Raw genomic sequence first — 24333 nt, forward strand, 5'->3', positions numbered from 1 at the left:
AAAAAGAAATTAAGTTGGCTTTAGAGTTCTAGGTAGTACTGGGACTCAGAGTTAGATCTCTTTTAAATATAAATTTATTTCTTTGATAGCATTTTCAAAGACTTCATAAATGTATGTGGTATTTATATGTGTATTTTATTTTAAACTTCATAATTCTCTTAATTCTTTTAGCTTTCTATTCTAAAACTATGTAAAATATAATAATTACATTGATGGTTACCTACAGTAATCTAGTAATCAGATCTTTATACTGTGTGATTTGCATGTGTAGCATTTGTACCTCTCTGCGTTAAAACAGGGTGTCAACCACTGACCTTCTGGACTGGGTGGTTCTTTGTTGTGGGGGCTGTTTTGTGCATAGACAGAATGTTTTGGCAGCATCTTGGCCTAGGTGCCAGTAGTACCCCCCGCTTCCAACTGTGACAACTAAAAATGTCTTTAGACATTGCAGAATGTCCCTTTTGGGGTGAAATCACCCCTGGTTGACAACTACTGCATTAAAATCCTTCTTGAGAATTTGGCTTTCTCTTTCCATAGAAAGAGACCATTAATACATTATTTGTCAGAAATAGTCATCATAGAGTGATAGAGGAGAATTGCTAAATCACCCATGAAGCTTAGTCATTGATTTTTTATAATTATTCCTGAGACTGCTCCCATTCTCAAAACAATTTTTAGTTTTTAATGTTGTTTTTTGGCAATATTCTCCTTGCTGGTTATGTAAGGGTCGTTTCTTGTTTGGCTGTGCTGTGCTAAAGGAATTCAACTTGATTGCCTAATAGGAAGTAATTTCATAGAAAAAGTAAATATAGCCATGTGCGTTTGTTCAGAAATACTTGAAACGTTCAAACTGTTTTTAAAATACGACTAAAGCATTCAACAGTTGAAGAAAAGAGGGAGAAGTTTTTTACACAAATTTCCCTACTTTGATGTCAAAAGAACTTAAGACAACTATCTTCTAGTGTTACCACTTAACTTACTAGTAATAAATTGTTCCTTTCTGTGCATCCTGGTTACGCCCTAGAAGTTCTGTTTTCTCAGAGTGTAAAGGCTCTTTGGCTCCTACTTAAATCTTGTTATTTCTCAGTAATCACGTGTTAAATGAATTAAATTTAAAAAGGAACATTTGATTTAAAATTTGTTTCAAAATAAATTTGTAGCCTAGTTAAATGTTATAATTCTAATTATAGATTTGCTATAGAGTTGGAAGTGACAGTTTTTAAGGATTGTGCTGCTATGAGCCAGTTTTCTAACTGGTTTGTGATTTAACTGTAAGTAAGTATAACTGGGGACAAAACTTTGGGGAAAATAAGACAGGAGGGATGGTGGAAGAGAGACAAAGGGGAAATTTAATATATTATTACTGGGTATTATCAGTTAAGTAGTAAGGTTCAGAGATGGCATCTCAGCTGGCTTTTTACTGTTTGTAGGCCATAGGAAGAAAGAAAATCCCACAGAATGGAGCCTTGGCTGTCTTCTCTGCATAGTAAAATTGTTTCAGTAAATTCTGTTTCCAGTGCCTGGAAGAAGGAGATGAAGGCCATCCCTATATAATTCTTTTTTTTTTTTTTTTTTAAAGATTTTATTTTTTCCTTTTTCTCCCCAAAGCCCCCCAGTACATAGTTGTACATTTCTCGCTGTGGGTTCTTCTAGTTGTGGCATGTGGGACGCTGCCTCAGCGTGGTCTGACGAGCAGTGCCATGTCCGCGCCCAGGATTCGAACCAACGAAACACTGGGACGCCTGCAGCGGAGCGCGTGAACTTAACCACTCGGCCACGGGGCCAGCCCCCCCTATATAATTCTTTATACCTAAATTTTTCCTTAGTATAGATGTGGAGAGAGGTGTTATTAACATAATATTCTTCTTATAAGAATACTTGTAGCTGCTTCTCTCTCCTATATGTGCTTGAAATGTATCTAATATATTCTTATTTTATTTATTTAGAGACTACGTTAGGAGTGAACTGGAGTCCGCCTATGAAGGACCAATGTACTTAGAACCTCTCTCCATGAATCGGTTTACCACAGCCTTAATAGGTAAGTATTATAAAAGAATTAAAAGTGTAGGTAGGAACCAGCCAGTCTTACTATCTTATAAAATTGGTGCATACTTACTACAAAAAAAAAAAATTGGACAACTCAGAGTTCTTCCTGGTGACTCTTTCAAAATACAGCCATTGTTAAATGTTATATTTTCTCAGCCTTTCCACCCCCCACACACATAAGTGTTTCTTAATTTACATTTATAATCCTGCATAGCCTATAGTTACTTGTGTTTTTTTGAGAGTATTTTAAGGATTTTGGAAGATTAATTTTTAAATAAAAGCTAATTATTAACAGTTGTCCCTTGGTGTCGACACGGGAGATTGGTTCCAGGGCTCCTGCGGATACCAAAATCCTGTGATACTCAAGTCCCGTATGTAAAATGGCGTATAGTATTTGTGTATAACCTATGCCCATCCTCCTGTATACTTTAAATCATGTCTAGATTACTTACAATACCTAATACAATGTAAATGCTGTGTAAATAGTTATTATACTATATTGTTTAGGGAATAATGATAAGAAAAAAAGTCTGTACATGTAAAGACACAACCATCGTAGGCCTTTTGATCCATGGTTGGTTTAACCCATGGATGGCGGAAACCACGGATCCAGGACCAGGTTGCAGAGTGTTAACAATGGAAGTGTTGGTTAAGATCCCCAAACCATATATGTATAGTCCCGAGTGACGTACCAGACCCTACCACGCCAGAGTTGCAAAACAGGAAGTGAGAGGAAACCTGTTTGTGCCTCTTAAACTCACTCACGTAGAGGGTGTTAAAAGGTTGAATGTAGGAGGATTTCTTTAGAGAGAGCTGTTGTCTCTCTAATACCTTCCCAGCCCTTCACATCTAGAGAATTCAGCGGTGGACCATTTGGAGAATCACATGTCTTCTGTGGCTTAGTGGGGGATACTGTGGACTGGTGTCTGACCCAGGCCTACAAAACCTAAATAAAGCAGCACCATCCAAAACTAGCCACATGTGGCTGTCGAGTATTTGAAATGTGGCTGATCCAGATTAAGATATGCTGTAAGTGTGAAACACACACCCAATTTCTAAGACTTAGTACAAAAAGGGATGCAAAATGTCATGTTAATTTTTTAATAGAGATTGAATGTCTATATGATAATATTTGGGATGTATTAGGTTAAATAAGATACATTGTTAATTTCTCCTGATTTTTTTTTCTTTTTAAAATTTTAAATTACTTATGTGGCTCGTATTATAATTCTAATCTGATATAAAGGCCAACAGTGGGTTGTCTGGCTGTTAAGTTTTCTGACTATGGAGTGAAGATGTCTTGTGGATCTCTCCTGTATCTTATAATCTGTGTAGACAAAGAATATTAGTTTCCTATGGACTAGATGGGGCTCCAAGAGTCTGGGATTTTCTTAGATCCTTCCAAGAGGGCCCTTAGAAGGATGAGAAGACTCCAACAGGGATTGAACTTCCAGATTCCCAGGAGCTGAGGAAAGAACCAAAAACAGCCAGAGGAGGGTATGTAACAAGCAACAAGGGTACTAAAGGTGAGAGATCCACAGTGATGGGAACAGTCTCAGAAGAATCCATAAAAATGCCCAGGAGAAAGGAGATTAGTTTTATATACCCCAACTCCGGGGAGTACCAACACCGTATCATTGTAAGGGTACAGTTGAATAAGAATTTCCTACTTCCCTCTCTCTCCTGCCCTACCTTTTTCAATCCTGGATAAATCAGGAGGAGAGAGAGATGGCGCAGAGAAAGAGGAAGAAGCCTGGTGTAACCTCTCTTTTCCCTCTCACAACTGCAGATTTTCTGCCTGTCGTCCCATAGAAGGCTTGAGCTGGAGTAAGGGAAAAGCCTCAACTATAAATCAGTTTCAAAGTTTGGTTATTATTAGATTGAGACTGTAACCTTAGCTAGATTAGAAGAATTATGGGACTTGCTTTAGGGGCAGGAGAACACTTAATTTTCACAGAGTGGATTTTAAAAGACAGCAGGAGACAAAAATAATGGTGCTTTATGACTATATCCTGTGAGTTGGGGTATTCAATAATGGTAACATTCATGTCTGAAAATGTTTGCTAGGTTAGAAAGCTTGTAAAATATTCTCTTTTATTCTGCGACGAATGCAATCTAGGATAAATCTGAAACATATTTCCTTAAGTTTTTCCTATCAATGGCTGGGATAGTCTGTTTATTGAACTAAGATTCATTTAATTGGGAATAACACAAAATCCTTAAACTATTAAGTCACATATTTTTTTCCAACTTTGGTTTTAATGTAACTTTCTACTTTTCTTCCATTTCGCTAAGGAACTTAGTGAAAAACTAAGAAATTTGAACATGCCATCATTTTTTAGGGTTGAGGACTTCTTGGAGATAGTTCTAATAGTGGAATCTTGAAATCTGAAGAGTACATCTTGATTTTGATTTATTCAGAATTACCAGTTGGAATGGGCACATAGAATTAAACAACTTCCCATTCTTTTGGAGTTTTGGGAGAGATTTTCACTAACAATATGATTCCTTCCTTCTTTCAACTAAATAGAAGTAGTCTCCTCTTAAAGAGAGTCATAGCATATGAGTCATATTCTATGAAAGAAGATTAATGAAGCCTGTAACCCTTGAGCTCAGCACTGAATGTTCTGGCATAGACTCACGGGAAGTTTCACAGCTTAGAGGAAGTTTACATTATGCTGAACAAGGACATTTAAATATCATAGTCAGGAGTACAGTGAAAGTAAGATATACCAGAATGAAAATTCCTAATCGTTTCTAGTACTAAAGCGTTTCCTCCAAGCAGTTTATTTCTTTCAGGGTTTTAGCTAAATTTTTAATTAAATACATTTATTTTTAAAAGTCAAATACCACAATTTTATGGTGAAAATCAGCTCTTTCCTGGACGACTTATCTCTGCTCTCAGCTGTCATTCCCCAGAGATCTCTTCTTTCAACTCATGATAATTTCTTCCCTGCTGTTTTCTGTTTTGGCCCCTTTCTGGAAATCCTGTTAATTGAAGAAGTTTCCTCCTACATTGCGCCCCTAACTTTCTTATGTTCTGTTTTCCTTTTCTCTCCCTCGCTCTCTTTTTTTTTTTTTGTCTTTTACTTTCTGAGATTTCCCAGCTTTATCTTCCAACCCTTTTTACTGTATTTCTTTTTGTTATATATTTTTAATATCCAGGAGCTTGTTTTCATTGATAGCATTTTTGTATCATGACAGTCTTTTTATTTCTTAGATATATTCTTTCTTTCTTTGAAGCCCTCTTTTGTTCTTTGCATTTTCTCCATTTCCTCAGATCTTTTTTCTGTTTGTTTTGGTCTTTGTCTTTCATGGGACAGCAGTGTTTCTCAAGCCTGGATTAGAATCATCTGGTTATGTTAAATACAGAATTATAAATACTGATGCCTAGGTCCCATCTGAGGCTGATTAAGTCAAAAGTTGTACTTAAATATCTGGAGTCCTTGACTGATCATTTGTATTAACGTGAGTTAGTAAGTTGTTGGTTATCTCTTTAGGGCTTACCAGCTGATGTGTTTCATAGTTGGTGTCCAAATGGGACTGGCTGTTTTTGAGGGGGCCCCTAAGTGTGAGTATTTGTAGGTTTTTTTACTTGAATTTGGTCAGTTTTCCCCAAAGAGCAATCTTTCTATCCCTTGTAAGGGAGGCCAGTGTCAGTGACCAGAAGTGAGTGGCAGTAAACGTGGCAGCAGTGTTTGGGACTCTAGAGAGATCTCATCTTTCAGGGTATGGACTTTTATTTTAGTTTCCTCTTTTCATTTGGGCACCTCACCTCTTCCTTGGGCTGTGCGTGGTGACCAGGAGCCTGTTTCAGCCTCTCCAGAGAGCAAACTTCACTTTTCCTCCCAGGGTGAGGGGAAGAGCCTGGCTAAAACCACAGTTAGCTGCCTCATATTTCTTTGTTTTCTATCCTCCAGAGAGTTATCAACATATCTTACTTTGGCAGCCTTTCCTCTTGTTTTATTATTCAGATTTTCCTCTTTTTTGGGCCTTTATGAATGTTTTTCCCATTATTTCACTATCATCAGTTCTTTAAAGGCTACAATTAATACTTTGTGGAAGAAAATACCACGTCTTATAACATAGTAAATGGTTAATAAATGTTCAGCTTTCTGTAAAAATGGTTGCCATTTGTGTATCTTCTAATAATAACATGGATAGAACACAAACAAAAATCCCAAAGTATTGTGTTGCTCTTTTATTAGCAAGAAGGAAGAAAATTTGACTAAGTGATTCTTAATCTGAAATAACATGTTCAAGAATTTCCAAGAAATTCTGAAAGGAGCAATGAGAGGAGACTTGTCCAGTCAGTGAAATAAAACAATGTGGTACTGTCCTCAGAGAAGATCATTGAAAAAAAAAATAACAAGTTCCAACACAGACACACACATATTTGCAGTACATTAAAGTGGCATTTCAAATGAATGAAAAAAGAACTGGATAATTACAATAGCTAGTTTTAAGACAACTGACTGAACACCTGGAAAAACAAACTTAGATCTTTACTTTTTATCTTACTCTAAAATAAATTCCAAATGTATTAATTAACTCTCCCTGCATTTTTTTTTTTTTTTTTTTAGGAAGATTGGCCCTGCGCGGATGTCTCTTGCCAGTCTTCCTCTTTTTTTTCCTTCCCCAAAGCCCCAGTGCATAGATGTATATCCTAGTTGCAAGTCGTTCTAATTCCTGGATGTGGGATGCTGCCACAGCATGGCTTGATGAGCAGTTTGTAGGTCCGCATCTAGGATCTGAACCAGTGAACCCCAGGCTGCTGAAGCGAAGTGCATCAACTTAACCACTTGGCCATGGGGCCTGCCCCCAAACGTATTAACTTTTAAATTAAAGATTACTAAAAGAAGATATTGATTACTTGTATAATCTTGAGTAGGGGGAGCCATGTAATTAACCATGGCATCAAAGGTGAAAACTATTGAGGAAAAGATTGATAGGTTTGACTATTTACAATAAAAATTTCTATACTGTAAGAGAAAAAAGTTATTAAAATATTCAAATGACACATTGGGAAAATACACTCATATGACAAAGGAAATTAATATCTTGATCAAGCCATAGAAGGCTACGTATCCTAATAGAAGAATGGACAAAGAATTTGAACAAGCATTTCACCAAATAATTGTAAATGTTTTTATATACTTACTGGTAGTGTCAGTGCTACTGATAATCAACAAAGTACAAATTTAAAAAAATTTAGGAAATAATTTCTTGGTCTTCCCTTTCTTAAATTATTTTCACTGTTGGCAAGTCAGTGGGGAAATGGGCACCTTGTACCTGAGTGTTTTGTTTCTGTAGGGCAATTTGACAGTGTGTGTCAAAAGCCTTAAACAATGTTTCTTCTCACTCAGTAATCCTACTTTTAGGAATTTAGTCTAAGAAAAAATTAGGAAATTTGCTATGAGTAGTTTATACAAGGATGTCATAAATGTACAAGCTTATTCATAACAAAGCATTTTATAGAATATTTGAAAAAAGCCAAATGCTAATAGTACATCATATACATTGTGTAATATACCATACAACTAAAAAAAAACTATGTATATATATTTATTACTGTGGAGAGATATGTATAATATGTATTAAATGAAAAAAGCTGATTATAAAATGGTATGTATAATTTTATAAAAATTATAAAATCATATATACTATAATCACCTTTATATGAAACATTTGTGTATGTTCACATGCATAGAATAAATCTGAAAAGGCAGCAAATACTATGAATAGCTAACTTTTATTGAGCACTTATTAGGTCTCAGATACAATGCTAAGGCTTTACATGTAGTCCTTCATTTAATGGACCCACCTACTTTTTGGTGATAGGATTATAAGAGTTTGAGTTTTTTTCCTTTTTGCTTATGTATACTTTCTAACTTTTCATAATGATGATGCATAATCCTCTGTGAGAAGAATTTCTTACTTAAACTTTTCAGTTATTAACTCATTATTGAGTCATTTGGGAATGCTTTCATGGTCCTGTAAGAGCAATTAAAGATCGAAAACCTCGCAATAAGTCTTGTCGCAGCATGATCTCGGACGGGCAGCTGTGTCTCTTGGATTTTATGTTTTCACCTATAGACCAGAACAGTTAAATATTTAGGACCTTTGTAAAAGGAGCTTTATATAAACAATAGTTACTGAATTACTGTAATATTGAATTAGACATTTTAATAAACTTTCTCCATATTATGCATGCCATCTGGAATATGATGAAGACCATTTGGATATTTGTGCTGCTTTTTTCAAATCAGTCCTAGGGAATTGGTGTTCAAAATTCACAGAACAAGTGAATGTGTAATTATGGTCAGATGAAGTTAAAACTTGATTTAAAGTATTATCTAAGAGATCTTAGTAAGACTTCTTCAAAAGCTGCGTCATCATCCTCGTTTTTTGTTTTTGTTTTGTGGATACCAAATCTCAAAATTAAATGCATTCTCTTCCCCGTTTTAGGTCAGTTGGTGGTATGTACTTTATGCTCCTGTGTCATGAAAACGAAGCAGATTTGGCTCTTTTCAGCTCACATGCTTCCTCTGCTAGCACGACTCTGCCTTGTTCCTCTGGAGACAATTGTTATCATCAACAAATTTGCCATGATTTTTACTGGATTGGAAGTTCTCTATTTTCTTGGGTCTAATCTCTTAGTACCTTATAATCTTGCGAAGTCTGCATATAGAGAATTGGTTCAGGTAAGACTGACAGTCACACACAGGCAGATAAGATTCTATGTAAATTTAAGGCTATTAGAGACTATGTAGTTCACTTTCATTTCACAGTCATGGTCATCGTAACATTCTGTTTGACAGTTTCAAAATAGCAACTATTTTCACCCCAGTTAGGAGCATCTGAGATTTTCTATTATGAAGTTCTGTTGAGAGGCAGTGAAGTGAAGTGCTTCTCTGGAAGCAGACTGTCTGGGTTTTTGCTCTGGCGCTGCTGTTCACCAGCCACGTAACCTGGGGATACTCACTTAAGTTCGCTCATCTGTAACATGGAGCTACTGACAGTGGTACTTAGCTCAGAGGGTTGCTGTGAGACTTAAATGAGTTCACTGCCAGGCAGACGATGTTCAGTATGTGTTAACTGTTATAACGAAGACAAAAATAATACAGAATTGAATACCTAGAGATCTAGTCCTGATTGTTCTCCTGATTATAGTCCTGCTGTGACTAGTTTTTTCCCTGTGTTTGCCTAATTTATTTAAATTGACGAGTTAAATAGTCTGGGCTATAATATGATGAATTTTGTTTAGGTATAGTACTTGAGCTGATTTTGACGACATAACATACTTCTGTCTTCCTACTTTTTTCAGCCTTTGCTCTAAAACAGATTATTCCCAGGCGCAAATAATAGATATTCAGGTGGTAAATATTTCTACTTGATGTAATTGATAAGTTTCAGTATATAAGATTAGATCTTAAAACTGGCATTGGTGTAAAAAGAGAATGTTAAAATGGCATGGGCATTCTCCTTACATCTTGACTGTGTCCGTGACCTTAAGGTACAGGAAGCGTTCAGATTGGCCAAGCTGGTGGTACCAAGTGAAGTGTTATTTGCTGCTGTTGTGGCCCCAGGGGTAGATTTCCCAGAAAAATTTCCCTAAGCTCTTGGCCTTAGCCTGTTTCTACCTCCTTTCTTCATCTTACATAACAATTAACTTGGGCGATTTTCCTGAAAGTAGGTCTTCCAAAGAAGAGGAAGTTATTTTCACGCTGTAAATGAAGAGCTTCTTCATGAGGAAGGGTTGTAGTTGTCTTCAGAGTAAGAATGACAAATTTAAGATATGTATTTCTTTGAATTCAGTCTTCTGGAGCTGTCCCAATTTGTAAGAAACAGTAGATATTCAGTAAATATTAATTGGATACTGTTTATTTCGTCACCATGAAGACAGAGCCTCCATTTTTCCATGTCTTGTTTACCCTCTTGGTTGCCATAGATTCATGCATCACTAGGTATTGTAGTTGAAAATAAGTTGTAGGTTATGAAATTCATGACCTGGAAAGAACTGGATAGGCAAGAAGTAGAAACTCATGCTTTTAGTGATCATCGTCTTGAATGGAAAGGATCAAGAGTACTCTCTCTCTGTCAGTGATCAGCTTTGCTGCTAATAATAATTTTGCAACTAGTTGGGCAGTTTCCTTTTTCTTTCAATATTTTCTAATCAGGGAAAAATAGAGGTTAATCTTCACTAGATTTTAGCAAAAGCATTGATTTACAGATGAAAACATTTAAATTTAGAATAACCTGCATGTCAGGATATTTTAACTTAATACTTAAAGATTTTTATCTACCTAGAGATAGATATTAATTAGAAACCAGTACAACTTGCAAGTCAATGTATTTTAATTTAAGATTTTTATAGTTTATTGAAACTTGCTGGATCACATTGAGAGTTTCAGCAAAACCAGTTGGCTGCTCAAGTTAGAATTTGTAGCCTGCTTGGCAGAGCTCTGTTGTGTTACCAGGGTCTGGTCCCTAGCTTAGTAACTCCAGAAACTTAGTTATGTTTATCCTTTCAGGCTGAATCAGATAATGAGAATTGATTCTCCTGATCAGTCTCGTAAGAGATTGTTTTATAAACTAGAAAGCTAATTTTACTGACTTACAGTTGATTAATAAGCTTTTTTTAGGTGTTACCTTTTTTGCTGGTGTTAATGCACTTGGCAAGCCAAATCAGTTGAGAAATGTTGCTTGTTAAACACACAGTAGGAGCAAGGGGAATTGATTTGCCTGGGTGACAAGACTTGCTAACCATCTTTGCTCCACAGTGAACTTCTCCAGTGATTATACTGTCTTCCAGCAAACTATTTCTCATCTGTGACATTCTTGAATAAACCCTGCAAAATTCTTTCTTTTCTATTTCCCCTTTTCCTCGTCCCTCAAGCAGTGTTGCATCATTCATGCTAGTCCTGATCATTTTGATTAGATATGAGTAAGTTTACCAAGTCTCTTCAAGCTGCCTTTGACTAGTTTTACTCTGAATGTGACTTTCTTTTGACCTTATCTGTGAACTATATTAGGGCAGTATTCTGTTGCCATGTAATGGGTGTATGTCAAGTATTAATAATAATTCACAATCAGTAGGTTTTAAAAAAACATGCTATTTGCTAACTGTATAGAGCTAACTTTAAAGGAATTTAGCTGAAACACTTGCAATAAAAGAAAATCTGTTTAATTTTTCTCTTTTAGTACTTTGGATTAAATTCTTTTGTGCTTAAAAGTGTGTGTCGAAATGATACAAGATGTTATTATCTTATTTTATTATTCAGGTAGTGGAGGTATATGGCCTTCTAGCCTTGGGAATGTCCCTGTGGAATCAACTGGTCGTCCCTGTACTTTTCATGGTTTTCTGGCTCGTCTTGTTTGCTCTCCAGATTTACTCCTATTTCAGTACTCGAGATCAGCCTGCATCACGGGAGAGGCTTCTTTTCCTTTTCCTGACAAGGTAAATAATAAGAGCATATAATACTATATATAACCTTAGGAAGAGAAAACTTTGATCTGGGGTAGAAAGTTTTGCAGATTAACTTTTATCAGTCGTATTATATTAATATTGCTAATTAAATATATTGATACTTAATTAAGCTAGGATTTTCATTCAGTGGATGCCTATGTCTGGCAATGCAGGGAGGTGCTGAATAATAATGGTGGTGTATTTGGCTGCAGTATGGACCAAAGTGCAGCAAATGAGTTGTGGAAAGATATATAGCAAATTGTAAAAATATTTTTTCAGTTTCAAGTTAAGTTATTGAGTCAATAAAAGAAAAATGTTACAAAAAGTAACTATCATTCATTGAGTATTTAGTATGTGCCAGCCACACTACTAAACACTTTTCCTCCTACTTAATGTTTACAGCAGCCCTGAGGATAGGTGCCTTTACTGTCAGTACCATTTTATAGCTGAGGAGACTGCCCCATGAGTGACTCGCCCTGTGATGCTGCTTACACGCAGACCCTGAGTTCAGGCCCTGTTCCTTACCTATACACTTTCACTGGACCCTGGTGTTTGTAATGTTTTGCTTCATTATTGAGATAAAGTCAAATAATTGGTGAAATATCATAGTACTTTACTATTTAACTCAAAGGAATTCTAAGACTTGTTTTTTTAAGGTTTTGTTTTTTTAAAGAAAATCTTTCAAGTCATTAGAGTCTTTTTTTCTGCTTTGCTTTTTCTACTTCACTGCTGTGAGCTTATGCTAGATCCGCAGTTGTCATTTTTCCACTCTGAGTTTGAATCTCAAGCCCTCAGAATCTGGTGCGTAGGTATACGTCTTTGTTCCCTGGCTCTTTGTCACTTTGAAAAGCAAGAATGAACCTCCATCGTCCTGGAAAGTAGATAGAGGCAGATACCAGTTTTGAGTTTAGTTAATAGTGCCATTGTTTCTCAGCCGTCGAGATGGTGGAGCACTGTGCACCACATGGCGCAGGGAATGAGATGGTTAAGACCAATTGTTGTCCTTAAGGGTATGGCATTTGTTAAGATTGAAAACGTACTAAATTAAATATCAATAAAAATGTCATGGGGCAATACCTGTTTTGACAAATAAGTAGAATAAACTTATTGGTGAGTCAGATTTTGTAGTTTTTGAAAATAAGACTTTTACTTGGTAAATAGCTTTTATAAACATGCAATAAATTGATATCAAATACATTTTAATGGCTAATTCATTATTAATTGTTTCACTCCTATTTGTTTTTATATAAATATTATGGAGGTTTTATGCAGAATATTAAAATGTTCCATAAGTAACTTCATTGAAAGAGAGAGAGAGAGACAGTCCTGTGGTTAGGATAATAACCTAGGATAATAACCTTAGTGTGGAGCTGGGATTGGTCATGTTTTAAACCAGATTGTTATCCACTGTAAAGCACACTAAAATGAATTATAGCATAATGTAGTAAGCTTAACAAATCAGTGAAGCTGTGAATGAATTTGGACTTACTTAGAGAGTAAGAAAATAATATGTGAGATTTTAGATGAGGTTTCGGTATCTTAAAGTAATTTAAGGACTCTCTGTTCCTTTCTTATACATAAGATAGATTGTCCCCTCTCAGAATAAGAATATTTTAATTTGGTTTTTAATAGAGAAGTCCCCGTACAATTCTTTTCTTAATTTATGTCTCTGTAAGTGTTGTTCTTTGTCCTTCTAGAGCTCTTGTGCGCCAGGTTATATTTGTGTGCTGCCTTGTCCAAGAACAACTTATTTACAAAAAAGAATTGCAAGTTTACCAGATACCCTGACTGAACAAACCAACAAAAAAAGCACACACAAACAAACTGAAAAACAAAAAGATTTTTTTGCAGCCGAAAAATAGAAACTAAAATCAATAAAATGTATCATTGAAGAGAGAGGGGAAGAAAAATTTTATAAATTTCCCAAGCTCGCTCACTTTCCCAAAGCTAGGTTGAAACCTTTTGTTTTCTTTAGTATGTTCTCTTTTGAAAAATAGCACCACATACTTTTCTAAAGTGAGAGGGAAAGAATGTGCTCCTCTTGAAAATGTAGTTGAATGTTTGGGTGTAAAAGATTTCTCTCTATATGGAGACAGGAATAGAGAAATAGTGTAGACCTCCAGTAAAATTTTCAGACTTTTCCAGTGAGGATGAAGTAAAATTTTTAGTACTATTTTCAGCCATGGTTCTCATATTTTTTAATTACTTGATGTTGTGTTTAAACATATTATGTAATAATTTTGCTGAGAAAAATGTCAGTCACTTCAGAAATTATATTTGTATAAAATTATTTATTTTAGCTGTCAACCACCATGACTGGTAGATATTTTGGCTCGTAAGGGATATTTTTTCTCATCGTAATGTCCATTGGTGTACGTAAAATTAGATGTTTTCACATAAAAACTCCCTTGTAAGCAGTCGTGTGGGAAGGATGACTGGAGCAGGAGCAGGAGCTGCATAGTAGAGGGCGGGTGTTGATTTGCCTGAATGGATGCCTCATCCAAACGAATGAAATTCTTCCCTGAGATTCTAAAACTTAAGGTGTACAGTGGTTTGAACATTTTTTGGATGCTATATAAATGTTAAATCCAAATTATTAGTACATAATATTACATATATTTGCAAAATACTTGTAAGTTAGTATCTACGATGGTCAATTAAAGTATTGAATGTATTTCCATAAAATATGAAAGTCTTTCCAGGCTGTAGTGTCAGGTCTTCCAGTTCTTCTAATAAGTAGTATTCATAGCAAACTTGTTTGTTAAAAATTGATCCTAAAAGTATTTTCGAATAGTCTTGGGCTGTAATCTTGGACATGCTTTTGAAATGGCCCAGGAAAAAAATGCATTTAGCTAAACCTAAACTAAATTAAATTAAATTCTAAAGCACCATTAGTGTGGAAGATACTGTGTGGTGAGCGAGGTCGAGGGCTGCAGAGTCAGGTGGGCCCTGCCCCGTAGCTGTCGGGTCAGACGAGGAGTTTGGACAAGTAACCACATTAGCGGTACGGTCTGACAAATTTGAACAGCCAGCATTTTTCAGAAGAAATAATGGGCAACTATACAAGTTTCTGTTAAATGTCATTGTGTTAATTATATGTTTCTTAAGGTTTGAACAAGATTTAAGCCCTTAGAGTTTTATTGCCTTTGAAGGAGATGATAGGTATATAAGAATAAGGCTTTGTTTCAGGTAGGGTGCTATGGACTGAATATTTGCCAGAGAGAGAAGAATGTAGGTTAGGATAATAAGAAGGGGTTTAAATTATTAACGGAATGGTTAGATGATTTCATCTCAAATTTTGGTTTGGGGTGTATTAGTTAATGAGGATCAGATCACGCTTGGTGGTTATTTAAAGGCTTAAGAAGTTTTTATTCCCAATGGAACGTTTTTATGTGTCAGCGTTTCCCCCTTTTTTCTAGTATTGCTGAGTGCTGCAGTACGCCTTACTCCCTTTTGGGTTTGGTCTTCACGGTTTCTTTTGTTGCCTTGGGCGTCCTGACACTCTGCAAGTTCTACTTGCAGGGTTATCGAGCTTTCATGAATGATCCTGCCATGAATCGGTAAGTTCCTTACAATGAATATCTCTAGAAATTTAAATCTTGTATTTAACTTAAAGAAGTAATGATTAATTTTTTTTCTTGATGAATATTAGAAGAAATGGAATTTTGAGGAGGCTTTTTTGGAATGAGTGCAACATTTGGATTAAAATACTATGAAAAATAACTAAATTCTCACGTATTAGAGATATATTTTTGTTGTATATACCTAACAATGCATATGAGTCACTCTCCTAGATTTGTTTAAGATATTCTTGGTAGTTTCCTTTTTCCCATTTGAAGTTTTAGTGTAGCCCTGTTAGAATCTGATTTCTACATTTGATACTTTACTAAAAATTTTTACATGGGGCCGGCCTGGTGACCAAGTGGTTAAGTTTTGCACGCTCTGCTTTGGCGGCCCAGGGTTTCTCCAGTTCAGATCCTGGGTGCGGACCTAGCACCACTCATCAAGCCACGCTGAGGTGGCATCTCACATAGCAGAGCAGAGCCAGAAGGACCTAAAACTAGAATGTATAATTATGTATGGGGGGTTTTGGGGGGGAACAAAAAAAGAAGATTGGCAAACAGATGGTAGCTCAGGTGCCAATCTTTAAAAAAAAAATTTTGTTATTTTTCAACATAATTTTGATGCTGATTGAAGTTTCAAAGGACACATTAATGAGAATGCAGAAGAGTCACTCTAGTTGTTATTAAGTCACTAAGATCAGATATTGTGAAACTCTGTAACTGTTTCTAGAACTTGTCATGATTTCTGTTATCTTAATATAGGAGTTTAATGGTTTCATTTATATAAGTTTATAAAACCTCTTAAAGTTTTTAAATCTTTATGGAATATTTCAGAATTAGTAGATGGTGTGTACTTTGGAAATTGGGGGAAAGTTTTTTGTGTGTGTGTATCAGGGTTTTTTTTGAAAGAAAAGAAAAAAACCTATGCACTACAATCTTCCTGCCAGTCCCAACTAACACTTTTATAATGGGAAAAAAGGAGGGAGGATAAGAAAGAAAAATAATTCATGTATAAGTTCACAAAGTTCATACCATTCAAAAAGTACAAAACAGAGGGGCTGGCCCTGTGGCCGAGTGGTTAAGTTCGCGGGCTCCGCTGCAGGCGGCCCAGTGTTTCGTTGGTTCGAGTCCTGGGCGCGGACATGGCACTGCTCATCAGACCACGCTGAGGCGGCGTCCCACATGCCACAACTAGAAGGACCACAACGAAGAATATACAACTATGTACTGGGGGGCTTTGGGGAGAAAAAGGAAAAAATAAAATCTTTAAAAAAAAAAAAAAAAGTACAAAACAGAAAGTGACAACTTCCTCCCCTACTTCCTATTTCTTCTCCCCAAAGGTACAGCTATAGATGGTTATTTTAAAATTTCTTGTAGGGAAAAGTGCATATATATATATTCTTTTTGGTTCATTTCCATGTACTATATACACTGTTCTGCGCTTTATTTTTTCACTAAATATGTTTTAGATAGTTTTGTTTTGCTTTTTATGTCAGCACATACAAATACATCATTCTCTTTGATGAAGGGATAGTATTTCAAAATATAGATGTATCTCTTTTATGCTGTTTTGCTATTTAAAAATAATTTTGCTGTGAGTAACTTTGTACTTGTCTCTCTTTCTTTTAAATGCTTAATTAGGAAAATTCAAACCAACACAGTTGAGAGAACAATAAAATGAATCACCCTCATGTACCTGTCACCCCTCTCCAGTAACATGACCAGCCTCATGTCGTGTATGCCCTTATCAACTCCACCCACCCTTCCCCCTCCTCCATAACCCTGGCTGCATTTGTTTGGAGCAAATCCCAGATATAATATCATTTTCACCATAAATATTTCAGCCTATAAATCTTTTGAAAAAACATAACAGTAGAATGTTCATTCCTAAGAGAAGAAGAATTCCTTGACATCAGTTGCTGTTCAGATTTCCCTAATTATCTAAATTTTTTTAAACATTTTTTTGTTCAACTCAAGATCCAAGTAAGGCCCATATTGCAATTAGTTTACATGTGTCTTAAGTCTCTTTTAATATTTAGGTCCCTGCTATCTCTATATTTTATCCCTTTTATTTTACTTGTTGAAGACACCAGATTGTTTGTCCTACTTAGTTCTTCAGACTCTGGATTTTGCTGATTGTATCTTCATGATGTCACATAACACGTTCCATTGTTCACTATATTTTCTCATATCTGTATATCTTAACTTTTGTAGTACATGCATAGGGTAAATTATTACCAGTAAGATTGCGTTGAAGGGTATGTCCATTTTAAATTTATTAACAGATTTTTCTCCAGAAAGGTTTCATCTGGTTATATCTCAACTTGGTCTGACCATTTTTTTCTCACATTCTTTGTCAGTACTTGGGTCATCACACTTTGAAATATTTGCTAATTTGTGATTTTGAAAGTTATACCTATCCTTTGCTCATTTCGCATTTATAAAAGTTCTTTATAAATTGAGTCCGTAGGATAAAAGGTCTTAGAACTTTGTATATATTTTGCATATGGAGATTGAATTTCAAAGAAATATTTGTATTTATGTTTTCTGGTTCTTATGCTTAAAGAAACCTTTCCTACTCCAAGATTATGAAGACATTTACCTGTGACTTTTATATTTTATAATCAGGATATAGCTCATGATGATATAAGGATATAGTTCAGGATATAGCAGTGATAAATTCAGTAGATATCTGAGAATGGGTAGAGGTATCTGGCTCATTAGCAACAAGTTAGAACACTTTTATTTATCTTAGAAGTTGCTTTTTTTCTCCTCGTTCTGTGCTAAAATAATAGCTGTTATGTTTTGCACATGTAGTGATATATTATGACTGTATTACATTGATGTTAAAAGTTAATATTCTGATCAGGTTTTTTTTTATCTTCAGTCAGAATAGGTTACAAATATGTAACAACAGTCTAAACTTTTGGATTATTTTCTCTCAAAATTATGTAAGATTGTAATTATTGTTTGTTTCTCTGAAAATGTGTGTTTTTTCAGGGGCATGACAGAAGGAGTCACGCTCTTAATCCTGGCAGTGCAGACGGGTCTGATAGAGCTGCAGGTGGTCCACCGGGCCTTCCTGCTCAGCATTATCCTCTTCATCGTCGTGGCGTCCATCCTGCAGTCTATGTTAGAGATTGCAGATCCTATTGTTTTGGCGCTGGGAGCATCTAGAGACAAGTGAGAAACTTCCTGAAAGAAATTTTTGTAATCTTCTTTACATGAGTTTGTTATCTGAAGATTTAGAAATGGATGAATAATTGGTATTAGGTCAAGTTAACAAGTTTACATTTTTGTTTTTTCTATATGTTTAGTGTTTCGTTTTTTTCTCTCAAGATTCTTGCAGTTAAAAAGTCACATCAAAGGCTGTGTGGTTACAAATCAAGTTTTTCTATTTTGGAGAAATTTAATACTTTTTGTATTTTTCCAGTTTTAAAATTAAGGATGTAGAACATCAAATTTAGTCCAGTAAATATGGCAAATAATACATAATTTTATTCTGTGTAATGCTGAAGGAGAGAAAGCATTGAGAGAAGTGCAAATGGAGAGAAAAATAAGGCTTGTCAGGCAGTCATAAAGATAGGCATGCATGGAACAGCCTCATCTGATGGCCTTTCAGACAGTTGCACCTTAGTGAGGTTATAATGAGGATTCTTGACACCTTATGGGACCAGATAAATTTAATAGGTGGAGTCACACATATCACAGAAGTTTTCTTAAGAAATAAAAGTTACAGTATTTAGCTATTTAAGATACTATTTTTGGCTTATTGTAGTTTATGCAAGGACATCCTATAAGGAATTGCTTAAAATTCAGGCCATTATTTTTTTCCAGCTTCTATCTAACACTGACTGTTGATTATCAAAATGCCTGAATCTGTTACTGCTTTTGGTAGTGTTTTATGAGCAAGGGAGCAAGCAGTCTTTTGGGAGATAGAATTTTGACAGCAGATTTTTAAAACATTCAGTATTAGCATTTTAATTCTAGTTCATCAGATTTATCTTTCTATCCCCCATCCCAAATTGCCAAACATTCTAAAATTTTTCTCAAATGGTAGAATGGCTGAAAGAAATATTTTAATTTAAATAATCTCAAAGCTCTTGCGTATGTTTCAGATAATCATTATAATTAATTATAGTTATTTGATATTGGGTTTGAGGGTTAAGGTTTCTCAATAGAAGCATTTAAGATGTTGAACTCAGTTAAATGGCCGCTTAAATTGGATTGTTTTTGACCTAAATACAATTACTATTTTGTCATATCTGGCAGTATCCTTTAGTATTATTAGTTATACTAATTAATTTAGCATATTTTAATGAGACTAATATAATACTATAGAAAGTCTGAAAAAGAGAAAAATATACGTAATTCCACTACCATAAGAATCAGAAATCCAATTCTGGATCCTTCCAGGATGCGGAACTAGCCTCATTACTGGCCTCTTCCTCCAAGATCAAATGCAGAGGAAATTGAGAGGGAAAGAAGCAGAACTGAGATCCTTGTGTGTGGGGGTGGGGTGGTCACTTTGACCTGGTGTCAGTGTTGTCATTGATGCCCACAGCGGAGGCAGGAGAGGCTCTTGGCTGTGAAAGGATAAAGTAAGAATGAACTGTTAGGGTTCTGTTCTTACCTCTTTCCCACCATTGCCTATGGTAATAAGAGAACACTGTCAACAGCTATATGCCGATACTTTTTAAAACAAATGAAATGGGAAAGATATGGGGAAAATATAACTTATTAGAACTGACTCAAGAAGAATTAAAAAGCTTGCATAGTTCTACAACTGTTAAAGAAATGGAACCAAATGGGTTTAAAGATCTTGGCCCAGTTGGCATTACAGGCAAGGTCTACCAAACTTTGAAGGAACCGATTATCCCTATTTTAAACAGACACTTCCAGACAATAAAAGGAATACTCCCCAACTCATTCTGTGAGGCCAGTATAATCCCTATATTAAAATCAGACAATTTGAGAAAAATAAAGTTTTATTTCACTCATAGTGGGAGATACTATGAAGCTTTTGTAATATTGGGTCAAGTATAGACACCTTGACCAGTGGAACAGAGAGCCCCCAAAACAGGTCCATATATGTATGGAACTTGGGTATATGACAGAAGTGGCATGTTAGATGAGTGGGGACAGGTGTAACGTAGCTTGAAAAAAATGGTTTCTATTTGGATTCTTATCTCAAACTATAAACAAAAGAATCAACTTGAGAATGTTAGAAGACTTAAATGTCAAAACCGAAAAATTAAAACTACATAGGTTAGTATATTTTGGACCTTCAAATAGGAAAAAATTTCTTAAACTGACAGAACTGGCTACGAAAGACTAAGACTAACTGTGATTATGAAAGAAATGAGTGATTAACTATTAAAATTAGTAACATTTCTTAAACCTACAGATAAATAAATTAGAAATCATTATTACAAACTGGGAGAAGATAGTCATAAAATTCACATGTGCCCAAGAATTAGGATCAAGAATATATGAACAGCTCAAATCAGTGAGAGAAATGGATAAAATGCATTGCCACTTTAGCAAAAGAGGAAACATATGAATATGGAGAAGTTCAACATCTTGAGTAATCAGAGCAATGTAAATCCAGACCACAATGAGATACTATTTTAAACCTGTGGGATTGTCAATGAATAAATAAATAAAAGGAAGGCAGAAAAAGAGAAAGGAAAGTCAGCTGATACCTAGGGTAGAAGAAGATATAGATCACAGGATATCCCAGGTTTCTGGTAGACATGTAAATTGGTGTAATCACTTTGGAAAACAGTTTGGCGATATCTCCTCCTAGGTATATGCCAAAGACATTCTTGCACGTGTTCAGTAGGGACACACAGAAGAATGTTCACAGCACAATTCACAATAACAAATAGGTGGGAACAACCCAAATGCCAAACAAGAAAGTGGGTGAATAAATGTGATAATAGTCACAGTGGAGTGTTAAAAATATAGTGACACAGAAAACAGTATGAATTGGGGCCGGCCTGGTGGCACAGCAGTTAAGTTTGCACGTTCCGCTTCTCAGCGGTCTGGGGTTCGCCAGTTCGGAACCCGGGTGCAGACATGGCACTGCTTGGCACGCCATGCTGTGGTAGGCGTCCCACATATAAAAAGTAGAGGAAGATGGGCATGGATGTTAGCTCAGGGCCAGGCTTCCTCAGCAAAAAAAAAGAGGAGGACTGGCAGTAGTTAGCTCAGGGCTAGTCTTCCTCAAAAAAAAAAAAAAAAAACAGTATGAATGATTCATAGCAATATAATGTAAAAAAGTAAATCCAAAAAGATGACAATATAGAATATTATTTTTATGTTAAAAACAATTTTGAAATATGCTCTTTGGGAATAGATATAAGTTAAACAAAACTATAAACAGGGAAACAAGCAAGAGAGGGAAGAATACAGGATTCAAGACTGGTTTCATTGGGTGGAGGGAGGCAGGACGTGCAATAGGCAGGCCTGCCGTATAGTTGGATGTAGGTTATTGTCCAGGCCCTTGCTTTTGTTTGGGGAGATGGGTTCGTGAACGCTTGTTACATTATTTACAATAGCTAATTAGATGACTAACTAGAAAGAGGGACATGCACAGACCAGTGATGATAGTGTGTTCTGAATCAAGCATTATGATTAATTCAGTATACTGGGGATTAAAAAAGGAAATGAAAAATATCTTAATTCTCAAATTAGAGGAACAACTAGGAGATAATATTGATAGTGCATGAAACACTGCTTCTCTCTGTTATTAAGGAAGTCTTTAGGAGGAAAATCCTCATGTCTTTGGAATTGCTTGGACTAGAGGTAATTTCCAGCGTTTAACTTAGAACGATGTCTCAGATCGTTCTAGCCATAGAGATAATTGTTACTTTTATCTGTAAGTCTTATTGCTTTATTTAACAAGTAATTTTAGGACTGCAGTCTGCTTATTCAAATTATGTAGCAGATTTTTCAAATGACAGACTTTTTAAGAAACGAGTTGGGGTGGATGTAAAAAAATTTTTTTCATTTAAAGTGCTTAACCTATGAATGGACCAAGATTTCAGTGTCATGTTCTGCTGTTCTTTTTATTTTTCTTTTTATTTATTTATTTATTTTTGTTGAGGAAGATTGGCCTTGAGCTAACGTCTGTGCCAGTCTTTCTCTATTTTGTAGTATGTGGGCCACCAACACAGCATGGCCACTAACAGAGCAGGGTAGGTCGGCACCCAGGAACTGAACCCTAGGCCACTGAAGCAGAGCGTACTGAACTTAACCACTAGGCCAGTGGGGCTGGTCCTATTCTTTTTATTTTTAATTTTAAATTAGATTTTTATTGAATATTACCTGCTTATATAAGGATATGTATGTGTATATAATACACGCAAATAATTAGAATAAATTTAAAACTCTTGTCATACTGTTGTATATACTTTTCTGTTTATGTGTGTAAATATACCTACTTTATATAAATGGATTGTAGGTAACTTGATTTTGGAAGATATATTTAAAATTTTAAGGCAAGTCGTCCTATTAAATAAAATGATTTATAATTTATCATCTAACCTAATTACTGTTACAGTAATTCCTTCCTGCTTTTCTTTAAAAAAAAAAAATAAAGTTGCTTGTGTTTGAATCTCAAAGCAGAGCTACTGACAGATTTATGTTTGTCCCTTAACTTCTGATGATAGAAATGTTTGATAAGAAAAGACATAAAACACTTTCCAAAGTACCCAGCTTTAATATTTACCATCATAATAATTCACTTCCTTTTCCAAATTGCTAATTATAGATAGTCCCACACAGTATAGCACTTAACTTTGTGTGTGGTTATTTTAAAATAGTTAAAGGTAGGAAAGATGATTTATGCTGCTTTTTGTCTCCTTGAGACTCTTAGCATGGATTTGAGAACATATCACAAGTGCTTGATATTTGATTAAAACAGCTTAATTTTGTTGCAGCCACAAGGTTTAAACTATTTTGGGTTGAAATCCACATTTCTTCATAATGGTTTTAAATAATCTGTTCATGTTTTATAGGAAATCATTAAAAAATAATTTTAAGTCTCGATATTCAGTTTATGTTGATTGTAGTTGAGTTTTGTTTTTAAGAGAGGGGAAAGCTGTTTTGGGCTCATGCTGATTTCTTTCTAGATTTGTGATCACAATGTTAAAAAAATTACTCCAACTTTAGCTTTTATTTACCCAGGAAATGGAAGTAGCTATTATCTTTTTTTAAAAAATCGCTTGTGGAGGTAATAGGGTCCTTTATCACCTATTTGCTTATGAATTGGATAGGTAAAGTAACTTGTAGGGGGGTGAAAATCACATCTTTTTTCTGTTGCACAGAAAGATTTTTCAAAGTTCTGCTTAAGGCGCATCTTGGGGAGAGTTTTTGTATATTTATCTTTCGGAAGTTGGTGTACAATCTGCCTTAATTGGGGTGTATTTAAGGAATGATCTATTAGAGTATTACAATGTATAAAGAGGTAAAAGAAAAAATTATGTTTCTTCTGCTTTTGCCATAACTAGTGGGCTTCACGTGTGTATGTATTCCACTGTTGATAACAAAGCAGGGTTCAAGTGGAATCAGAAACTGAAATCTAAGTCTAAGAAATCTCTTGATTATTGAGTGTCTTAAAAGCGTAAAGTTATATGTGTAACTATTTCCCTGTGAAATAACCATGATCTCTTGTCCTGCTTACATCAGAGGGCTTTGCACTTGGATGGGTAGATGGGTAGGTAAAAAAAGGTAGTAACAGATGGAAAATAATTTGAAAAATATAAAACAGGAATAAATTTTCAAGTTTTATTTGTCTCTAATTTCAAGTCTTTGTGCTTGGGCTCTGGGCTGTATGAGGGAGTAATTGTCCTTTTTTCAAGGAATTTGGATTTGGGCAGTAAGACTTTTTTATGTGTGTGTGTGTATATATATATATACACGCATACATATATATAAATATTTTTAGATAAAAATATAAATAAAAATGTTTAGATGCATAATATATAAAATATATAATTGAAGCAGTACTACAGCTCGTTGTATTGTTGGTTGGTATAGGTATTAAGAATTCTGAGAGTGCAGGTGATTCCTGGAGAAAAGATTTACATTATCTGTAAAATATATTCGTTTAGCTTGAGTCTAGACTAGGGTTTTGAAAAAGAGAGAGTGGGATGGAGGCATTTCTGGTGGGATGTAAGAGTGCTTGTGTTTTTCTGGGAGGACAGATCATTAATTAACCATCTTTGCTTATAGTGAGGAACAATGTTA

At 35.3% G+C, this 24333-nt stretch overlaps 1 protein-coding gene across 2 annotated transcripts in view; it reads left to right on the forward strand.

The window, feature by feature from the left end:
• The window catches only part of RNF145 (ring finger protein 145), a 52113-nt gene that overhangs the window by 21505 nt on the left and 6275 nt on the right, over positions 1-24333 (forward strand). For both annotated transcript variants that reach the window (XM_070517144.1, XM_044777721.2), the window contains exons 4-8: positions 1947-2038; positions 8515-8750; positions 11331-11506; positions 14935-15075; positions 18079-18261. In XM_070517144.1, the coding sequence (XP_070373245.1) occupies positions 1947-2038; positions 8515-8750; positions 11331-11506; positions 14935-15075; positions 18079-18261 (828 nt within the window). The remainder of the gene's footprint in view (positions 1-1946; positions 2039-8514; positions 8751-11330; positions 11507-14934; positions 15076-18078; positions 18262-24333) is intronic.

The sequence above is a fragment of the Equus asinus genome, chromosome 9 (assembly GCF_041296235.1).
Source record: "Equus asinus isolate D_3611 breed Donkey chromosome 9, EquAss-T2T_v2, whole genome shotgun sequence".
In the NCBI taxonomy this organism is placed as follows: Eukaryota; Metazoa; Chordata; class Mammalia; order Perissodactyla; family Equidae; genus Equus; species Equus asinus.